Source organism: Delphinapterus leucas, chromosome 15 (genome assembly GCF_059928025.1).
Source record: "Delphinapterus leucas isolate spDelLeu-1000000601 "Yukka" chromosome 15, BTC_Dleu_Yukka2, whole genome shotgun sequence".
In the NCBI taxonomy this organism is placed as follows: Eukaryota; Metazoa; Chordata; class Mammalia; order Artiodactyla; family Monodontidae; genus Delphinapterus; species Delphinapterus leucas.
Window position 1 is genome coordinate 681,502 of NC_143143.1, and position 21,461 is coordinate 702,962.

At 52.9% G+C, this 21,461-nt stretch overlaps 1 protein-coding gene across 2 annotated transcripts; it reads right to left on the reverse strand.

The window, feature by feature from the left end:
- Window positions 1-947: 947 nt before the first annotated feature.
- On the reverse strand, window positions 948-9,815 carry ZFAND2A (zinc finger AN1-type containing 2A). 2 transcript variants are annotated; one of them, XM_030760598.2, is made up of 7 exons: window positions 9,559-9,815; window positions 8,252-8,350; window positions 7,699-7,793; window positions 5,888-6,077; window positions 3,342-3,493; window positions 2,553-2,636; window positions 948-2,208 (listed from the first exon to the last, which is right to left on the reverse strand). In XM_030760598.2, exons 2-7 carry the CDS (start codon window positions 8,304-8,306, stop codon window positions 2,185-2,187), a joined length of 600 nt encoding a protein of 199 aa, XP_030616458.1. In that variant the 5' UTR covers window positions 8,307-8,350; window positions 9,559-9,815; the 3' UTR covers window positions 948-2,184. The 2 variants fall into 2 exon arrangements, with proteins under 2 accessions (XP_030616458.1, XP_022419240.1); XM_022563532.3 differs by having other exon boundaries at window positions 5,946-6,077; window positions 9,559-9,808.
- Window positions 9,816-21,461: the final 11,646 nt, after the last annotated feature.

A 21,461-nucleotide genomic window follows, 5' to 3' on the forward strand; every position in this document is an offset into this window, starting at 1 on the left:
GCATGCAAACTTGTGACACTCAGAGGAATTCTCTGAACTTTCTCATGTTAGCACTCTCTACGAAAATTTAAAATACACTTGTGGCTTCCCGGTCCCTCGGCCACGCCCACTGACGCCCTTAAACTCCTCGAATGGGCAATTCTCAGAAAATGCTTAACTTTACTAATGTAAGACGTACCCATTTAAAGCACCACGTTTTCATCACATTAAGAAAAAACGAAGCCAATGAAACAGCTGATGAGGGTGTGCGGAAACTGATGGAGAGGAAGCTGGCATGACTTCCGGACGGCAACTTGGCACCTTCCACCAAACTCTGAAACACGTCCCCTCCCGCACAGCAAGGCCGTCCAGGAAACCCTCTCTGAGCAGCCGGGCAGAGGAGCGATGACACGCCCAGGTCCTGAGAGACCACGCAGCAGCCGTAAGGATGCCTGTGACCTTGACTGCTTTCCTGACCTTTCACCCTCTGCGCCACTTCAGTGTCTATTCACACAGGTCCTTAAGGAAAATACGAACTTCTCAGAAAGCTCTTAAATACACTTAAATGCTCCAATCGCAGTTAAGAAACACGAGTGGACTCCCAAGTTGATAATTCCTGATAAAACGTGCACGTCTTTTGTCCTTTAGTTTGGATGATCAAGAATGGCGCTAAAAAGTATGACGTCAGCCCCGCTTTTTTTTTTTTTTTTTGCGGTACGCGGGCGTCTCACTGCCGTGGCCTCTCCCGTTGCGGAGCACAGACTCCGGACGCGCAGGCTCAGCGGCCATGGCTCACGGGCCCAGCCGCTCCGCGGCATGTGGGATCTTCCCGGACTGGGGCACGAACCCGTGTCCCCCGCATCGGCAGGCGGACTCTCAACCACTGCGCCACCAGGGAAGGCCCCATCTACCTACTTTTAAAACTTCTAGTACCCACAATTAAAAAACAAAACAAAACCAGGTAAAACTCGCTTTAATGTTTTATTTAATCCATCATATCCAAAATACTATTTCGACCTGTAAATATTTTTAACAATGAGATATTTCACTTTTTTTTGGGCATTGACTTCAAAACCCAGTGTCTCAATTTGGACATTAACCTTACTTGAGAAAGACCTGATCTGTACTTAGATTTTATAAAATTTACAGCTGAAAAACCAGATTCACATATTCATGTTCTTGACATACTCAACACGGTTTCCTAATGACTGAATGAAGGTGACAGCTCTGCGGCTACGCTGGACGCTGGCTCCACGTGCTCCCTAGCGGCCACTGGCCGCTGCACTGGCCCTGGACCGCAGAAAGGGCTCCGTCCACGTAGTCCCCAGACCCACAGCGTCAGGAACTCCGCTGGGGTGGGGTGGGGGGCAGTGGCACTGCTCTACCAGGCCCCGCACGATTCTGGTGCACCTGGACAACCACGGGTCCAGATCTAACGCCACCAACAGGACAGGGCGTAGAAAGAGCTGGATAACCCACCCGTGGGATGGGAACTGAATACACCCCCCAACCACTATATATATATATATATATATATATATGTAAAACATCGTTATTGGAGTATGATTGCTTTACAATGGTGTGTTAGCTGCTGCCATACAACAAACTGAATCAGCTAGGTGTATACATATAGCCCCATATCCCCTCCCTCTTGCACGTCGCTCCCACCCTCCCTATCCCACCCCTCTAGCTGGTCACAACCATTATATTTTGAGGCTATGAAAGCAAACAAGGAAGAGAAACTGCTTGGATTTTTGTTAATCCGCAAGCAGTGGGATGTCTGGAGCGCATGGCTGGGTGCCCCGGGGCTATGCCTGGGATGGCATTTCTCTTCATCCGGTTCCCTGAGGTCCCAGGAGATGACGGCGCTCCTGACAGGCCCCAAAGCCCTCGGTGTCGCCCCAATGCTTGCAGTCAGAGGGTCACAGGCTGTTCTCTCAGTCGAACAGGAGCGGTGGGCTGGGGGCCACCTCTGGACAAGGACCCCTAACAGGGTAGGTGCAGCCCCGCCCCCGTGCCTGAGCTAGATGCCGCGTGAGGAAGACACAGTGAGATCCACTGTCGGTGGTTTAAGTGACAGAAGCCCCTGACCAGCTCAGCTCAGGGCAGAGCTGCTCGCGGTGGGAAGTATGGAAGTGCTAGAGCATAAAAGTATCCACAAAGTGCAAATCATGTACAGAAAGAGGCCAGTTTGAACAGATACAGTCACATCAACGCTTTACTCTCCACCTGAAAGAGAAGAAAACAGCTTATGTTCTTAGGTTTGTCTTGATTAACTACAAGCGGGTGATCGTACAAAAGACATTCGCCAATCACAGTGCTTCAGAAACCAGCTACAAAGTGTTACTCTCGTCACCCTGTGCTGGTGCGGGCGGGACCTGCGTGCGCACCCGGGGTTGACAAAGCCCAAGGCCGGGCGTGCGTCCCGCTCCATCCCATCCAGCTGTGACGGAGCGTGGAGCTCCAGGTGGCCAGTCATGAGCCGTACCACAACCGCTGAGCACTCACCGGCGGGACAGAGAACCGCCCCGCCCGACACAAGGGCAGCAACACCGCGCGCCCCCGACCAGTACCTGAAGCGCCGAGCCAGCCAGCCGCCCGGCCCCTCGCGTGAAGCCCCCGACGGCCCAGGTTCCGAGTCCCTTGCTGCCAAGCACCTGCGCAGAAGGGTCAGGTCAGAGCTCAGCCAACCCCTCACCGGTGCCGAGAGCCACGCACGCAGGGATGAGGTCACCCCCCAGCCCGGCTCGGGCACAGACACCACGAGAAACGGCCGAGTGGAAGTGACAGGTGACTCGGGCTTCCATTTCTACCCACGGAAGGTGGGGGCAGACCTTTCCACCGACCTGAGGAAGGTTCTCCCTGTAAATAACCGGTGAAGGGGCTGAACTGCCCCCATCAGAAGGTGGGGTGGAGTCCGACACCCAGGACCTATTTGGAGGGAGGGTCGCTGGAGGTTAGGGAGGGTGAGCTCACAGTGCGCTGACCCCACAGACCAGTGTCCTCATGCAGAGGGGACGCTTGGACAGCACCGTGCACAGGGAGAACGCCACAGGAAGGTGGAAGGCCAGGGTGACGCATCCACAAGCCAGAGAACCCCGAGCCTACGGGAAGCACCCTCGCGAGGAGGAGGCCGGGGGAGACCCTCCCCATGGCCCCGCACGGTGAGCAGGCACTTCTGGCTCCAGAACTGCAGTCCCAGCAAACGACGACTAGAATCCGCCTTCGATTTGGAATCCGCTTTTAATTAAGATCACATCCACCCAAACCCCTACAGCGAATGCTCAACACCAAGCGCTGAGCGCGCAGCACGGGTCCAGGTTGTCCCAACGCCATGCAGGCCGAGCCGGGCCTCTCCTCACCCCGCCGTGCTGGCAGCGGGGCCTCCGCGGGTGCAGCCGTGGTCCTGAGGGTGTCTGTGCTGAATGCAGAAGCTGCCGCGACACTCGGCGCAAGCCACCCGCAGCATCTCTTTCCGCCTGCAGCCCTCTTTCGAGCAGCGGTACGTGAAAATCTGAGAAAGTACAAGTTGCTTCAATGTTCCAGCAGCCTCACCGAGCAATCATTCGACAAGCCCCCGCCCCCCCATAAGACCATCGGCATTTAAACTAGAAACGGTCCTTAGCTAAACAGAATGAAGAATGAAGGCACCGGGGTTTCACTGAGATGTCTTTCCGTCAGGTAAACAAGGAAATACTAGTTTAGGAGACAGAAAAGTTTTAACAAGTGGTAAATACAAAAGCAGCATTTTAAGTTGGGGTCTCATGTGAGATGCTTGGGGGGGTACTCCAGGAAAAGAACAAGACGGGGGGAAGGAGGCCAGGCACGAGGCGTGACGCACAGCCCTAGAGGGAGCTGGCACAGGCTGTGTCCCGTCAGGGGCAGGGGAGCTGGCAGAGCCGTTAGTTACTGCGGGGTCTTTGGGGTGATATAAACTCCCAGGCACTTCCGACTCTGTGCGGGTGACAGTGTCAGGGAGGAGGGGGGCCGGCAGCCTGGGCGCAGCCCTCTGGCCAAGAAGGGCGTGTGACCCGGGTGCGTGCCAGCGGGGCCCGGAAGACGAGGAGGGGCAGCGCGCGGTGGGGAGTGAGGGTGGAGCCAGGAGGGAGGAGGGCCTGGTCACCGAAGCTTCCGGAAGGCTCGGAGGCACGGCAAGCACGAGCAGCAGCAACGGGCTGGAGGAGACGGGTCAGGAAGGGGTGGGGGGGTGGTGGGGGCTCCCATCAGAGGGTCTGGGGTGGAAGTTCAGGGACAGACTTCACCCTCTCCTGTTCCAGGTTATTTGTCATAATTGCATTTGTTCTGTATTTAGTGTAACATATAGAAACCGTGAGGTAAGGTGGTCAGAAGCCAGTGCCCTGGAGATAAGCTCTAAAGGCCAAGACAGCAGGGGGCAGCGCAGCCCGCATCCTAGGGAAACCACCCAAATAAACCCGGAGGCCCCAGGGAGCGTGCAGTGCTGGGCTGGGCCTGGGGACGCGTGCAGGGCTCCGAGAGTCTCCAGTCCGAGGAGTGGACCAGCTGCCACGGGCCATGTCCAACCCGAGTCTCCTTGGACTCTAGTTGAGGATGGAGAAGTGACCACAGGTGGCGGCTCCGATGCTGCCTGAAGTTCTATAAAAGTGACCACAAAGAGATGTTCTGAAAAAGGATGGATGAACCCCAAAGGGCAAAAGAAAAAAGAAAACAGCCACAAGATTTTAATTTCTTTTTTTTTTTTTTTTTTTGCCTGTGCCACGCGGCATGCGGGATCTTAGTTCCCTGACCAGGGGATAGAGCCCCCTGCAGTGGAAGCGCAGAGTCTTAACCACTGGACCGCCAGGGAAGCCCAAAACAGCCACAAGATTTTAGAAAAAGCACGTGGACGAGCAGTAATGGACTCAGCATACATGAAAAAGCTGAACTATGAGCCGGCAGGGAGGGTCAAGAAGCAGCGTATGTGTGACACAGAATCCCCAAAGGCTCAGAAATCGACAGCAGCAGAGGCAGCGCGGGTGACGCGGGGCCCGGGAGGAGGCCGCGCGTCTGGGAGGACCCCTGCCCGCACGGCAGAGCTGCTCTGTCCCCGGAGCACGCGCGCGGTCAGCTGCGGACCTGGCACATGGGGACGACTGACCACGACGTAGGAAAGACCACCTGCACGTGGGTCACACAGAGAAAATGGAACTTGAGGGGAAAAAGGAGGCCGGCCCGGGAGGTCCAGCCCCATGGAGCGAGAGTCCAGAGGAGACGGCGACAGCGTCAGCCAGGCGGAAGCTGCCACACCCGGGGACAAGGAGGACAGCTGGCCCCTCACGGGAACTCCCTGAGCAGCAGCAGAAGCGGGAAAACCCCCGACGCCAGCGAACACCCAGGCGAGCCGCAGCGAGGGTGCCGCAGCGAGGGCGCCGCAGCGAGGGTGCCGCAGCGAAGGCGCCGGAGCCCAGCGGCCGGCGCACCGCGGGGACCGGGCGTCACCCAGCACTACAGGGTGAACGAGACAAACGCGAGCTGGATTTCAATGCTCTGCTTAAGTACGTGGTACCACGTATTTAAGGAGAGGCAGGTGGCCGCTCCTTCCACCACAGCCGACTCCAAACAGACAGACGCGGGACTTCAGAACGAGCACCAAGACGACCAGAGCAGGAACGCCCATGTTTGATTTTTACATCCCTGACATTTCCCAGGCGGAGCTTGGGAGAAACCACACACTAACAGAAGGATTCTAGAAAACCACATTAACCTTCCATCTTGGGAGGAATTCCTGTAACGAAAGCAAGTCCTAACATAGGCCCTAACGTTTAGGAAATATGCTCATATGACTGTAAAAACCCACCCTGTTCACAACCCAGGAAAACACTGATCAACTGTTAGGGTTTTATTCTGTACAAAAACTATTAAAACTAATTAGCCTCGTTGGATAACTGACCTTCTTTCCTCTGAGGAGAAACCAGCCCCCAGAGGGCTGACACAGACTCTGTCCTCACCTTCTCTTTCTTCTTCCCGGGGTGGTGTTTACAAGCTCCATCCATGTGCTCACCGACCACCACGTCTGGGACCTCTCCCGTTTTTACTGGGATGGGGCTGTTACAAAGTGGGCACACTGGGACCTGAACATCCTAAAAATAACAAATATAAGATGATATTCCAGATTCAGACAATCAAACCTCACACACACACACAAAGGCACAGTGGTACAGCACACTGAAAAGCAAACAGAGTACAAACACTGACATCTGCCCCCCACGAGAGGAGAGTGTGGTTGGCACAGGGGATCGGCAGCAAGGCATCCCTAGGGCTTGAAGACAGTTGCCTGAAGCGGAACCCAGGAGAACTGAAGAAACAAGACTATTAACCACCCGCAGAAATGACCCTGAAACAGAGGTCAAGTGCAGCCCCCGAAGGCAGCTGGTGAACCGATCCAGAAGGACAGTCTCAGGGCGGCAGGGCTATCTGTCCAGCACCGTGTAGTGAGCAGTGAAGCTGCCCAAACACCTCGAGGGTGGGGCTGCCAGGAAGAAACACCAGCCGTGAAGAGCCTCAGCTCCTTCGCCGGCCAACGGCCTCCCCGATGCTCCTTGTAGCTTCCGCCGCGGCCACGCAGGCAGACTAGCTCATCAGTCAAGGGCGCACGTGGCCAGGCTGAGCTCTCAGGCTCAGAACCACCATCCAAGCCCAGCACTGGGGGGCTCTGGAGGGAATGCCCAGCAGGAGGAACGCCTTCCCTCTCGGCCAGGGCAGGAGCTGAGCTAATTTAGCTCAAGAACACTGAAGTGACATGTGGACGAGTAACAGGTAATCACAGAATCGCAATGCCAGCTGTCTGGGAACTGAGCTGGAAAGCCACCCAGGGGTACTCCTGCAGCTGGCAAGTTGGCCAAGTTAAGAAATAAAGCATCATTCAGTCACCTCTAGGCAGACTCTCCCTATCCAGGGACACAGGAAGGTCAAGGCAACAGACCAGGTAGTTTGGCCTGGTCATCGGTGCCGGGTGAACATGAGTCACCCTCCCCCGCCCCCATGAATCAGCAAAGGGCCAGACCCCAGCCGACACTGGTCAAAGGGTGTAGCACTGTCACCCGCACTTCTAACTGCCACCCTGGGGAAGCAGCAGAGCGCTGACTGAAGAGCTCACGAAAATGCTCCCTGAAGCACCCAAAACAAAGTGAGTTCAGGCTGGGACCACCTGAAAAGTCAATAACCACGGTCTTAAACCTCTGGACTTAGGCAAGTCTGTTTCCTTACAGCCATCTTCCAGCTTCCACCATGAACTGTCTGAATCACCCAGGGAGGATGCCAAGGCTGCAAAGTTACCCAGACAAGCAAGCATTTACAATTCTGCCCAGCTCAGGGCCCCCATCAAGCGCTGCACTGCGTTTCTTGTGCCCCGTGAAGACAGAGCTGTTTTTCCTTGCGTGTTGAATAAAAGGAACTGTTTTAACATGTAAAGTAAGCTCGGAAGGTTTAGGTACAACAATTTGATTCCAGGAAAATAATCTGTTGCTTTAGAGCTGTGCCGTCCAGAGCTTCCTGCAACGACGGAAAAGCTCCACATCTGCTCTGTCCACACACGGCTCCCGAAAACCTGAAACGTGGCTGGCGTCACTGAGAAACAGGACTTTTAAGATTTATTTAATTTTAATTAGGTTTTATCTACATGTGGCTAGTGTCCACTATCTTGGGCAGCGCAGCTTTGGAGAGCGAGGATGAGAATCTTTAGAATGAAGTACGACCAATTACCTTCTTGAATGCAAAGGGACACTTATGTGCAGCATAGGTAAAATGATCTTTACAGAAATCTTGTTTACATGCATCACATTCTAATGGAAGAAAATCTAAAAAAAAAAAGAACAAAAAACACACAAAAAACAGTAAAGTGTTTGAAAGACTAGAACAGAAGAATCATAGATCATATTAAACAGGTATTTACCTTTGCTGAGTTCATATTATGCCTATCAAATACATCCTCGAGGTACCACATGAGAAAAAAATTGGGGGCCATGAATTTGACAATGCCAGCAACACTGAAGAACCGGCATAGCTATCCTTTCCAAAGAGACCCCACCTCACGGGGTACCACGTATTTAAGCAGAGCATTTAAATCCACTCGGTGCTGGCAGCCAGCCTTGTACCTAGCTGTACAGAACCAAAAACTCAGGCCAGCATCTCATTACTGAAAAGCCGGAAAGGCCAAGGCCCAAGAACAACAGCTAATGAAGACAGTGGCCAGTTCTTCTCCCAAATAGATGACGAGACACCCATTTCCCATTAACGCTCTCCTAGAAGTGCTTACCTAGCTGCTTGCAAGTTTTTTCTGAACAATGCTTCCCCAAATCAGGGAACTCCATTATGAGAAAATGTCCAAAACACAGATGACAGAGTGAAATGTCACCTGCAAGAATTAGAAATAATTAGAAGGAAAGCAAGGATGGTCCGAATTTCAGTCACCAGGGTTTATATCGCACAGCTGATATAAGTAAACATGTAGGGAGCATTAAATGCCCAAGTCATCTGGGCTCCCGCAGGGGCCTAAGTGTCACAAATTCTTGTCTTTCAGCGAACAGAAAATGGGAGGTTTAGCGTAAGTACAAGCTCCTTCAGAATCAAACCCCTTCGCAGACAGATTTCTTTTCAGTTCTTTTAATTCCTAGTTTATCAAGCTCAACCCGAATTTAAGTTTTCATTAATCCATATTTTGACCCATATTGACAGGGATGTCCCATATTCAACTACACAGCTACTAGGGAAAGTTACAGCCTCGGTGAACTTTAAATCGCAATTTCATCTACTGAATATACTTGACAAACAGAACTCTGTTACCAGGTGCTAAGTCACGTTACTTAGCTACACTATCCCAGGGACACTCGACTCAGTCCCCTGTTGCTGTCTTTAACTCCCTTATGCATTGAGTTTTACTCAGAATTTATTCCTTAATGACAGTCAACCTGGAGTTGACCAGGGGAAGGGGAAGTCGTTAACTCACCAGTGGAAAACAGGTGGACAAACGGGGATGCCACTGCACTTGAGAGAAAACTGAAGTCCACGGCACGCCTCACAGGGGCCCCTCCGTGATCTGGCACCCACCAAACCTCTCAAAACTCTTGTCCCTCCCAGAATTCACGTCCCCGGGGCCTTTTCCGGACCTGCCCATCAGCTCTCCCGCTGCCGGGAGGCCTGGGATACTCTGGCCACAGCTGACATCCGCTCATGCCCTCAGGGCCCGGTTTAAAGCGTCGCTCGGGGCCTTTCCTAACACCCTCACCTGGCCCCACCCAAATCGCGTTTCCTCTACTCTGTAATTCCTTTCCCAGGACCCACTCGCTCGGCTTCCCACTGCGGCTTCGTTCCCTACTCTCGGCTCCGCGAAGCGCAGGGCCCAGGTCGGGTCTGCCCATCCTGGATCAGCAACACCCAGCGGACGTTCGGGAATCAATCGATCGAGGACCGACGAGAAGCCGAACTCAATCCCGACGTGGTCGCGCTCTCGGCGCCGCAGCCGCGGTGTGAGAGCCCCGTTCTGCTAGGACACTAACGCCCTGCCAGTCCGAGGTTCGCGGCCCCGTCCGAGCCCCGCCCGGCACCCCCAGGCCGACCCCGTACCTGGCCCTCGTCTGAGGCCTGGGCAGCCGCAGAGGGGAGCGGAAGGTGGCAGAGACCAAGAGCTGTCTCCCTGTCCGCGGTCAGCCGCGGGGGACAAGGCCAAAGGGACGAAGAAAACAGGATCCGAGCGACGGCCGAGGTCGGTCCGAGTCCGCGGGAGAACCCAGCATCGCGCCGCCAGGACCTCCCGGCCATTTATTCGCAGCCGCCGTCTCAGAGAGCCACGCCCTCCGGGCGTCCCCGGCGCGCCCCCGACGACGTCTCCGGCGAGCCGACCAATCGCGCCCTCCGCAGCCAGGCATTCCCGGCGCGCCCCTAGACGTCACCGCTAGGCCGACCAATCGCGCCCTCCGCGGCCCCGTCGGCCCGCCCACTCCTCGCCTCTTCTCGAACAGTCTGGCGGCTTCTCGGGCTGAGGAGTCAGGGCGAGGCAACTCTGCGCAGGCGCACTGGGCCGGCACCCGGAGCGGGGCGCTGAGTCAGGGCGGGCTGGGCCGGGGTGCGGGGGGAGGATACCGCGCGCTGGGCGCCACGGAGGCTGGGGGCGCGGGCGGCCGGTACCCGGCGCGAGGCTCCGCTGGAAGTGCGTCCAGCCGGCTCACGCACACAGGCACTGATTTTGCAGTTACAGATGAACTTTAGCGGGTGGGCAGGCTCACGGATGTGGAAGCCACAGCCATGAAGGATCGACTGTGTGTGTGTACGTGTATGTGCGCATTTTCCTTACCCTTGTTCTGGACCACGTGAGAGCGTGGCGTGGACATGATGCCCCATCACCTCCCCCCCTGCCGCCCCCAATACTCCCTACGTGACCACTCCAGCCACCCGGCACGGAAATCAGTGGTGACACTACGTTAAGGTCCGACCCGCAGACCCCGTTTAGGTTTCTGCCAACCGTGTCGTCGATGTCTCTTTCCTCTGTGCTCCAGGAGCCCGTCACCAGTTACCCGTTCAGTGTCTTCCTGTCCCCGACAGTTTTTATTAAAGATCACAGACTTTCATTCATATAACGTGACTCTCAGGCAGTGTACATCCACGTTTCCTCAGGAGCAGACTCGGGTCATACTTTCTTGGTGGTTACATCACAGAAATGGTACTGCGCTCATCGCCGGCCCAGGATTGCAACCCCTCCTAGCATGGGTGACGTTAATCTTGACATCGTCATCCCGATGTTTGCTAAGTTTCTCCACTTTTTCATTTGTGAATTAATTAGTATCTCGTAGGGAGAGATTCCAAGATTCCACCATTGTTATTCTTCATGAACCTCTGACAACCTTGACTCTGTCAGTCGCTTCTGCCTGGATCACTATGATCACTATGCTTTTAAAAATTTCCATCATTTCCTCTACATTTATTAGTTGGCGTTCCGCTATAAGGGAATGATTTGCCTTCCCCATTTATTTTTTAACCCTGACTTTATAACCCGAAGAACCAGAATTCACACCCAGCATCAGGGAAGGTCAGGAGAAGGTGTGAGAGCGGACACCCCGGGGGTGTCACAGGCAAGCGCTTGGCCCACCTCTGTTGTTCCTGATGCAGCCAAGATGACACCAAACTGTCGTGAGAGCAAAAGACCATCAGTCAGAATTTTTAAATGCAGTGTTTTTGTCATTAACTGAACATCTGCCTTCATACAAAGAGAGATGCCCAAAGCGTGAAGTTAGGTGGCCACCATCCACCTAAGTAATTTACCACATCACGATAAAGGGGAGCAAGGACCTTGTACCACTGTGACCCGGGGGACGGGAGGGGAGGCGGACCTCGGAGCCTTAGTTAGCAAACCTCAGGAAGTTCTACTTGAGAGAAGAGGCCAGAGTGCGTGTCCAGACACGTGATTCTCTATCAAGAGACCACAATGCCCTTCACCAACAGCTCACTGTTGTGATCCCTGTTTTACCTGCAAGGAGACTGAGGCACAGAGGTGACAAGGGACACGCCCAAGAGGAGCCAGGATTCAGACCCCACCCCAAGTCCACATTCCTAACTCCCCTCTGCTACCTTCACCAGCCAGGGGTGGGGATGGAGACGCAGCCAGGTGCCAGGTCATAGGACCCAGAGTGTCATGAAAAGATTCGGGGCTTTATTTTGAGTGCAAAGGGGTATTGCCGAAAAGCTTTAAGCATGACCTTGAGGGGTGGGCAGGAGACTATGTATAAAGTACACATACTTTACACAGCTGAACGAAAAATAATTGCAACTTTCTCAGTTTTCTAAAATTGAGCTCCACTTTCCTTTGGAGCCCCAGACGCCTGCCGCCGGCAGACACGGGCCCTGTCCCGTCACCAGTCTGTTCAGATCCGGTTCCTTTGGTGACCCTGGTCACTGACCAGCTCAAACCGTAGTCATTTCAAGCCTTCTTCCTACAATCCCTCGTTCCCGTCTCCTTCCGCGGCGCCTGGGCTCGGAGGTGCGCATATAACCCCGTGGCAGTGAAGGGTGGAGGCTCTGGCCTCTGCAGGTGATGCCCTGTCCACAGCCTTTGGTCAGGTGCTAGCACCTGCTGCCGGTGTCAGGACTTCCGTCGTGACCTCTGATCCCAAGCTCATCACGTGCACTGTCCTGACCCCCGGTTTCAGGTCCAGTGACCCTGTCCGCCCTCCATGCCAGGGCACGCGGGGCTGGGGAGCTCCTCTAGCTTGTGTGCGGGGACTGCGGCTCTGGGGCACCAGCTGAGGTCCTCTCCCTGCCTGGCTGTGCCCCAGGCATCATCCACTGAACCCTCCCTGTGCTGGCACAGAGAAGGTGTGTGCCTCTCCCAGAGGTACAGGTGGGAGCCCCACGCCTTCAGAGCACCCCGTCCAAGCCCAGGTTGTTTATCATTGCAAGTCCCACATCTGAGGGCTGCAGGATGAGCCGGGGTCCATTCTTAGGGACCCAGGCAGCATGACAAGCTTGGCGTCTCCCTTTCAAAGCCCATCAGATCTCTCCCCAGCCCTGGAAGTAATGTTCTCCTTATGCTGCGGGGCATTTCTCTCACATCATCGCCTTGGGTTTCTTGCTCTAAGGGTGAATCTCACAAACTTCGGTTCATGGTTCCCTTTCCTCTCTCTTGAAAGCCTTGCTTCTAAGATTAAGGCTTGCTATGAGCTCTTAAAAGTTTAGGTTTAAAACTCAAATCTGAGCAATGACTTCTTTGGTCTAGATGGACCCTTCCGTGGAGCCATGAGTGTCACTGCAGGGCCTAGCCTTTTTTGTGTTTTTTAAAATTATTTATTTATTTATTTGGTTGTACTGGGTCTTTAGTTGCGGCTCGCGGGCTCCTTAGTTGTGGCGTGCGAACTCTTAGTTGCAGCATGCATGTGGGATCTAGTTCCCTGACCAGGGATTGAACCCAAGCTCCCTGCATTGGGAGCGTGTAGCCTTAACCAATGAGCCACCAGGGAAGTCCCAGGGCCTAGTCTTGATGGAGAAGAGAAAACACATTGACGTTATACTGGCTGCACACACTGTACTTTAAAACGTGTTCATCCACAGTTTGTGGCAGACAGGCAGATGGGGGAGAGGCCGGAGCAGAAGCTGGGCAAGCAGGTAAGAGGCTGTGGCTGCAGTCCAGGTGACAGAGATGACAGTCACCATGGAAACCATGGAAACACAGAAGCCTTACCCACCTTCACTGCTCCCCTTGTAGGCAGGGCATCAGCGTGTGGTCCAGGGAGAGGGGCTTCTGGGAAAAGATTTCCTTCCTAATAAAAGAGAGACATCCATTAGGACATAGCCCTCTTCTAGAAGAATCTTTTGTGTTGCTTGAAAATAGTGGCCTCCCGTTAACAGGAAGGGCGAAGCTTACGGATCAGGTCCGATAGGGACAGCGGCGCAGAAGGTGGAGAGAACCTGGGCGGCTGGTTACATCGTTGCGCTGACCATCAATTTCCCTGCCTCTGGGCTTCTTGTAACCTGAGACAATTTTTTTTTTGTAGCCGAAGCATTCTTGCTGACACTTGGAAAAAAATGTTTCAGTTTAGGATGTATCGGTATCTGCTATGGGACAAAAGGGGAGAGTTGGCAAATAAGCACATGGATACATGAGTGGAAGTCGGAGAAGAGGTCTGGCCTGGAGAAACAACGTTGGAAATCGACAGCATAAAGATGGCAATTAAATCCATAAGTGCCGAGATCGCCCTGGGAAAGGACACCCGTGGAGGAGGAGAGGGTCCGCCTTAGCAAAATCCAGCGTTTAGAGATCGGAGAAAGACGCGCAGGCCTAGCTGACCGGGAGTGAGAGGAAGGCCTCGTGGAAGCCGAGGGAGGAGAGAGAAGCTGGGAGGGAGCATGGGTCACCTGCCTCCTGCTGCTGGGGGACAGAGGGAAGCCTGCATGTCTGTGTTCTGTGACATGTCGGTCACACGTTGGTCACTGTTGCCTTTAGAGCGGCCCCAGAGGTGGGGCATGAGGCAGGCTGAAGCAGGGTGAGGAGCAGAGGGGACAGAATGGTGTCTGTGGTAAGGAAGCGGGGTACAGGCAGGAGAAGCCATTGTGACTGAAGAAAGGATGAAACCTGTTCCCTGCCCGCCTGCGTGTCCAGCTGCTTAAACAGGCGACTCCCCACTGCCCGTTTCCCCCAGGACTCTCTCTCCTCGGCCTGGACACAGTCAATATTACCCTTATAATTCATATCCTCAACAAATATTTATCGGGTGCCCGCTCTGTGCACAGCACCCTGTTTGGCCTCAGGAAAATATAAGAAAGATTCAGCTGGGTCCCTGTCTCTTCCCGTGAGCTTACAGTCTCAATCTTGGAGGAAAAGAAGACGCCCCTCCTGAAACAATGGGGCGTTAAGTCTAAACACTGTGTTTGTGAGCTTGCAGGCCACAGGCAGTCATCACTGGGACTCAGGGTGACCAGGCTCAGGGCGCGCCTGGAAGAGTGAGGCCAGGTGTCTAGGAAGGGCTCACGGGCGGGGGACTCCTGCTGGCCCTCGGAGGTGGGGTGGTGGGCTGGGGAGGGGAGGGCTGCCCAAGCCAGAGCCGTGTCAGCAGGACTCCTGACTGTAGGTGACGGGAACCCCCTCAAAACAGACTTTCCCCAAAGGGGAGTCTACAGGCTCCTGGCCTCGAGATGTGCTCGGATCCCGGAACTCAGATGGGGCCCTGGACGCCCTCGCATCTGAAAGCCCCTCCACTCTGTGTGGTGGGGACGGAGCTGCCAGCAGGGTGAGCCACTGTCTCCCAGCACCCGTGCCAGAGTCCTAGGGTGGACGCTGACGTGCTTTCGTGGGTCACGTGTGAGGTGGCAACACGTGATGCTGAGACGCTTTTAAGAGTGAAAATGGGGCGCTGTTGGTGATTCCGCTGGGACAACAGGCACACCCAGGGACTCTGCTAGGAAAACTAGAAGACGAAGTGTCCTGTATCACATGTAATTGACGTGGCCACTGCCGCCCCTGGTAGACACCCCACCAGAATCACGCACAGTGGGGAGGGACCTTCCTCCAGCGTAACGGTGCCGATAACAGATGAAGGATGGGCCAGGAGGCTGGGATCGTGAAGTGAACGCGTCCACCATTCACAGCGAGGTGGCGATTCAGGGAGAGGGCGAGAAGACTGGAGAGGGAAGCTCAGTGCTTGACGTGGAGCTAAGCGGACACAGACAGAGACACCTGAGCCCCACCTGACGGGGGAGAAAGGCAGGACGTGGTCCAGGAGATCGATAGGTGAGACCGATGCTCGGGAGACAAGGCTGGGGCTGAGGTGCAGGACGTTTTGAGAGGCTCAGAGCGGAGCTCAGGTCTGTTAGTTCGTCCTGAGCCGTTGCGGGTACTAGTGCAGAGGAGGTGGAAGGAAAGGGGTCTATTCTCAGCAGAACTTCCTGGCTGGTGGGCAAGGAGGACGGAAGGAGGAGGGCGCCCCGAGTTTCAGGCTTGGGGAAGCAGAGGAGCTGGCAGGAACAGGGAGGTGACCGAGAGTAGCAGTTTGGAGACGAGATAAGTCTGCTTCGGGTCACCCTGAGCTGTGGAGAAGTTGTATGAATAGAGAGAACACGGAATTAGAGTTGGAATCTGACTTGAAGCCAAGACAATGGATAAAGTCTCCAGAAAAGAGAGTGAGAAATGGCCGGAGTTGAGTGTGAGGCGAGTGGCAGACAGGCCACGGGAGGGAGAGGAAACAGAAAGAAGCCGTGGGAGATTCAGGGGGAGGGGAGGGGAGGGGACCGAGCGCCAAACGCTTGGCTGAAATCCAGGGGGACTGGAGCTCCTTCCAGGCGTTTGGCCAGAAGGACATCGATGACCTTTGGGAAAGTCATTCCTTGCACTGGTGCAGCTCTCGGGACAGGCTGGGTCACACTGGAACAGACGTCACTGAAAACATCAAGGCGTATGTCTCGCTCAGGCTTCGCGTCCTCAGTGTTCAGACAGGCTCTGCTCCACGCCGCCCTCACCCCGGGAGGATGGAGCCGTCGCTGTCGGAAGCCTCATCGCTAGCTGCTTCGGCAGAAAGGAAGCCACGGCGCTGGGGCCTCACGCTGGCCATCAGGTCCTCCTGCAGGCGAGCCTCCCAACTCAGTGGCCCCAGACAACCGCAGCGGCCAGGCGTGCAGGCCCCCACGTGCCTGGGGCAGGAATGGAAATAGCTGTTGAGAGGAAACGACCCGCCAGAAAGTAGTGGAGGAGGAGGCCAGGCTGTGGGGGTGGGGTGGGGTGGGGTAGGGGGGTGGCGCCTGCTCTCTCAGAGACACTTTTTTTTTTTTTAATATTTATTTATTTTGGCTGCACTGGGTCTTAGCTGCGGCACATGGGATCTTCGCTGCAGCATGCGGGCTCTTAGTTGCAGCATGTGGGATCTAGCTCCCCAACCAGGGATCGAACCCAGGCCCCCTGCATTGGGAGCAGGGAGCCTTACCCACTGGACCACCAGGGAAGTCCCTTTGACACTATTCTTGAGGTCAGACCACAAGCCTCCTGTGCCCTTTAACCCCTTGCAGGTGATGCTTTCGCACCTCGCTGTGGTAACCAGGTGCCGTCAGGTGGCAAAACCAGGGAGAGACGCTCTGATGATTTAGGACTTTCCCATAAGGCCTCGGGGAGGGTCTCGGCACGGGCTCCCCGGGAAGGAAGGTGTCTCTCAGATTCTGAGTAGCCACATATACGTCTGCGTGTTATGGCCTCATAACGGATATAGCGATGAGGATAACCCGAATGAGGCCGGTTTTCCTACTGGAGCCTGTCCTGGGAGCCCTGGTTTCCTAGTGAACAATGCGTGCTTTGGGGGTGGGGGGCACGCTCCCCCTGCAGCTCTGGGCTGTGGCCTCGGACAGTGGAGATGCTCTGACCTCTCCCTGACACCCTCCTAGGAAACCTGAGAGTCTCAGGGGGAGATTGCTACGTGGATAGAATTGCCAACGGAAGCCAACCTCTGTACCCCCTAGACTCGGTGCGGAGCACAAATGTTTCATAGACACGAAGTCGGCTAGACCGAGAATTTAATTCTGGAAAGTGATTCTGTGATAAACTGCAGTACATGATCTGCCTCACGACACATTTTTAAGAAAGCAGAAGCCCCGTGGAATAAATATAAACTCGTTCAGGTTCCCAAGCGAGCAGGAAGCAGCTGAATGCAGCAGAGATGACCCGATGTTTTGTTTTTCTAACTCTTAATTTTGTGATGTGATGTTATCTAGCTTATGGGACCCCTTTTATCCCGGAATCTGGGTCACATGATTCTTGCCTACTCCATTATTTGATAATAAACCGGTGCAAGGGCTTCCGTTCCAATATCCTCCAAGTATTGTCAGGAAAGACGAGCCTGCAGAAGCCTTTGTTCAGTGCCTATTGAGTCCCCAACAGTAAGGGGTGAGGGGCTGCTTAGTATATCCTGTATATGAGCGGAAATGCCGACACAATGTTGGAAGAGAGAAGAACGATAGAGCGTTGAGAGCGGGGTCAAAACACTCACCCTTGTAAGGACTTCTTAAACCTCCTTTCAGAGTCAGTCGTCCATTGACTGAGAAACCAAGGCTGCTCAGGGATCACATCCTTTCCATCTGGTGGTCACTCATGTGATGGGAGTAGATCAAAATTCTCCTCTTCCCACCAAGAGGAGTCTTGGGCCCAGTCCCAGCCCCTGCAGACCTTGATGTGGGCTGTGTGTGCCTCCTCTACCTGCTGCCCGTGGAAGACAGGCAGGAGAGTCTTGGGCTGCCGTGCACGAGTGGACAAGTGGGAAGCCCAGACGGGACCTGCAGTTCTGTTAGCAGTGTTACCAACGCTTACCTCCTAGTTTTCAGAAATGTTGACACTGGGGAAGCTGTCGCGGGGTGGGATTCGGGATCCTCCGAGCTGTCTGAACAACATTCTGGCAATCTGAAATGATTTCAGTGTGAAAAGTTGAAAACGAAGCTGCCTCTGTCTGCAGATAATAAAGCTTGTTTCTTTTGCAAGCCTGCCTGTTGAAAAAGCACCCAGTCACTGTATCCTGGAGCCGAGCAGGAAGGGCAGCTGCCCTTTCTACTTGGTGGGAAGTGAGACTGTATTTCCCCTCGTAACTACTGGGGAAGACATGGGAGCACCTTGTGAACTGTATAGGTCAACCCGAAACTTCAACATTCCGCAACTTTTGTAACTGCAGCTAAAAACATCTTGATCACAATTACAGCCAATTATTGTACTCTGATGCTTTTGCAGAAAAAAAAAAAAGCTTCATCTTCAAAAAGATTCATAGAAAGGACTTTTTTTTTTTTCTTTTTGCTGTACGCGGGCCTCTCACTGTTGTGGCCTCTCCCGTTGCGGAGCACAGGCTCCGGACGCGCAGGCTCAGCGGCCATGGCTCACGGGCCCAGCCGCTCCGCGGCACGTGGGATCTTCCCGGACCAGGGCACGAACCCGTGTCCCCTGCATCGGCAGGCGGACTCTCAACCGCTGTGCCACCAGGGAAGCCCGAAAGGACTTTTTGACAAGTACAAGTTTATGATAACTTTCAGATCATACTGCTGAACTGGGAAATATTAAAGAATTCTAATGGAAAACCTGATGGCTTCATAAAACTGTTAACAGAAGATTACAATCAAGGGTTAGTCACGTAGGGCTGATCAAGCTGATGAATATGTTTATAACTTTTTGGGTTTTGTCTGAAATATTACTGGGTTTTAATCTGTGTTTTCCAGATATAAGGAAACCCTTCCCTGCAAGATAATTATGACCTACAGCAATTTGGTGAATTGTACCTTTGTAAGTAGAATTGAAACATTTATCTTTTCTCTTTACCTGATCCCTCCAGAAACTGGAAACTCTTAGATTCCCAGCAGTTTTATCAGGTAAATAAGGAAGGCCACCTCCTAATAGGTACAGGAATCTCAAGGCAATTCGGGGACCTCAAAAAGAGAGGAATTCACCCAAATCTATAGATGTCACAGGTGGAATCTGCGACAAGCCCTTGGTGTGGCTTTTCTGGACTTGAGAGACCTTTTAAAAGTTCAGTCTGAGATTTCTTATGAAAAGTTCCAGCACAGCCAATTTAAAAGAGCCTATGTGGTCAATTAACCAGACTTATTTTGGAAACAAATTAGTCTTAATATGGCTATATTTGGTAGAAATGAGGGTAATTTTAAAGAGAAAAAGATTATGTTTCAGTGGCTATTAAATTCTAGTTTTGTTCATTGAGGTCTGTATTTACTGCCTGGGACTTACTTTCCCAGATAGCTCCTTGCTGTCATGTTATATCATTGTAAAATTTGATTGAATTATTAAGAGCCACTTTAAGTTTGTTTCTGAAGCTGATCACAGTAATCTGTCTTCGGATGAAGATCAGATGCCCCATGACTGACAACCAGGGATTATTCATACTGGAAAAAGACATCAGATAAAGGACTCTTTACAGCCATGCTGGAAAGTACCATATCAGATCTCTCCTGAATGAACTCCAATTCCTGTTTCTGACATCTGACTTCAACTAAGACCAGCACTGCCAGACCAGGACAAGAAGAAGACGATATCTGAATAGACAGCTGACCCGAGATGCTGGACCAGGCCTGTATGCTAATTACTTTGACAACGGCTCACGCCTCTCCCTTGTGAACCAAATGCATTTCTTTCTTGGCCTCAATCATCTTCAAGTTTCAACAAATCAATCCGATCGCTGGGTCTGTGGCCAACTACCTATGCCCGGTACTCCCAGGTTGCCTTGGTGGGTTTCTCCTCCCCAAGGCTCTGATTGGATGAAATTTTATTTTTTATTTTTTTTTTGCGGTACGCGGGCCTCTCACTGCTGTGGCCTCTCCCGTTGCAGAGCAGACTCCGGACGCACAGGCTCAGCGGCCATGGCTCACGGGCCCAGCGGCCCCGCGGCACGTGGGATCCTCCCGGACCGGGGCACGAACCCGTGTCCCCTGCATCGGCAGGCGGACCCTCAACCACTGCGCCACCAGGGAAGCCCTGAAATTTTATTTTAAGAGAAAGAAACTCTAGCACCATGCAAGCTAACATTACCACCAATATCACTATGTGAGACCCTCTTACCTGGCCAATTTAATGACACCCGTTCTGAACTTGGCCGTAAATACTCTTTCACTAGATGTTAAACATTGGATAACACTTAACAGGACCCAGTTGACCTATGGAACAAGTTAATGGTCTTGGCTTTACCCAGGTTGGTTAGGAAGATGCACGATTGGTTTCCCTTGGGCTCAAGGTCACCCACAAATAGCCTTGGAAACAGCCCCTGTCAGTCTGCCTTTAATGTGAGCACACTGCTTTCTATGAATTTTCCAATGGTATGACCATTTGGCTGCAATATTTGTTAACTCATCTTATGACACGTGAAGAATCAGATTTCTACTCTGAATGATCCTCTTCCCAGTTTAGGAAAAATACTAGGAAAATGGTTTGGTTTAGGAGGATCTTGGCTTAAACCTTTACTGATGACATCATTACTCCTACTGTCAAGTTTGATCACATCTATAGTTCTCTATAAATTAATGAACATGTACAATGTACATCCAAGATAAAATTGGCATAAATCCTACTGGACAACTTGGAATTGACCATTAGTCCTTGCCAGACATCTTACTAGCACAACCCCTTAAAAGGAAAGAAAGAGCTGGACTATTAATATCTGACATCAAGGGACATGATGGGCCCAGGGCAGGTAAACAACCACCGTAGCATCGAGGTACCACACATTTGATCACCTATGCTTTATATCGAAAGATTAGTGATAGATAGGGGGAAATTAATGAAACAAAATTCATATTTTATGCAAGACAATAGAAATTAAAATTTTTCCTTTGCCCGTTTGGGCCTCCTCCCTCCCCTTTAGTGTGTATGGTGCACCTGCGGTAACCAGACCTCCTTAGGAGATAACATTCTCTCCCTCTCTCTCTCTTTTTTTTTTTTTTTTTTTTGGCACGCTGCAGGATCTTAGTTCCCTGACCAGGGATTGAACCCAGGGCCATGGCAGTGAAAGCGCCAAGTCCTAACCACTGGACCCCCAGGGAATTCCCAAAATTTTCTATTTCTTGAACCAACTACTGATTAATTTTTTTCATTGACAGTTTCAGTATTCACCTTATATCACTGATGGTATTTCCACATCAACAGTGTTGTTCTTGATGTTTAAACGCTGTTCCAGTCTGAGCCACTACAAGTCACTGCCTCAGGATTCCCGGTCTGAAGTCCACGAGCACACAGGGTAAAGCCCAGGACCAACAGCAATGATGCAAAGGCATCCTTTTGTCTTCACCTCTGTGTTGGGTCCTGAGTGGGTTCTGAATACGTAATAACCAGCCTGGTTTCCCAGTAATGCACCATTCCCTTCCGGGCCTGGCCCCTCTGATACCCCCAAATCACTGCATTAAATATTAAAGCTGCCTGAGCCCTGGCAGCTCCATTCTGAAGGCAGCGGCGAAGTTTCTGTGGAATAACTCTGGCTGGCTGGCTGCTAGATTTGTTCATTATTTTAATCTACGCATATTGG

What these genes read in the sequence shown, in the direction of transcription:
- ZFAND2A (XM_030760598.2), bottom strand. Translation starts at nt 8,306, where the DNA reads ATGGAGTTCCCTGATTTGGGGAAGCATTGTTCAGAAAAAACTTGCAAG. An exon ending in AAAAACTTGCAAGCAGCTAG is followed by an intron (nt 7,794 to 8,251) that starts GTAAGCACTTCT and finishes TTTTTTTTTTAG; the next exon opens with ATTTTCTTCCATTAGAATGT. An exon ending in TGGCTGGCTCGGCGCTTCAG is followed by an intron (nt 2,209 to 2,552) that starts GTACTGGTCGGG and finishes CTTCTCTTTCAG; the next exon opens with GTGGAGAGTAAAGCGTTGAT.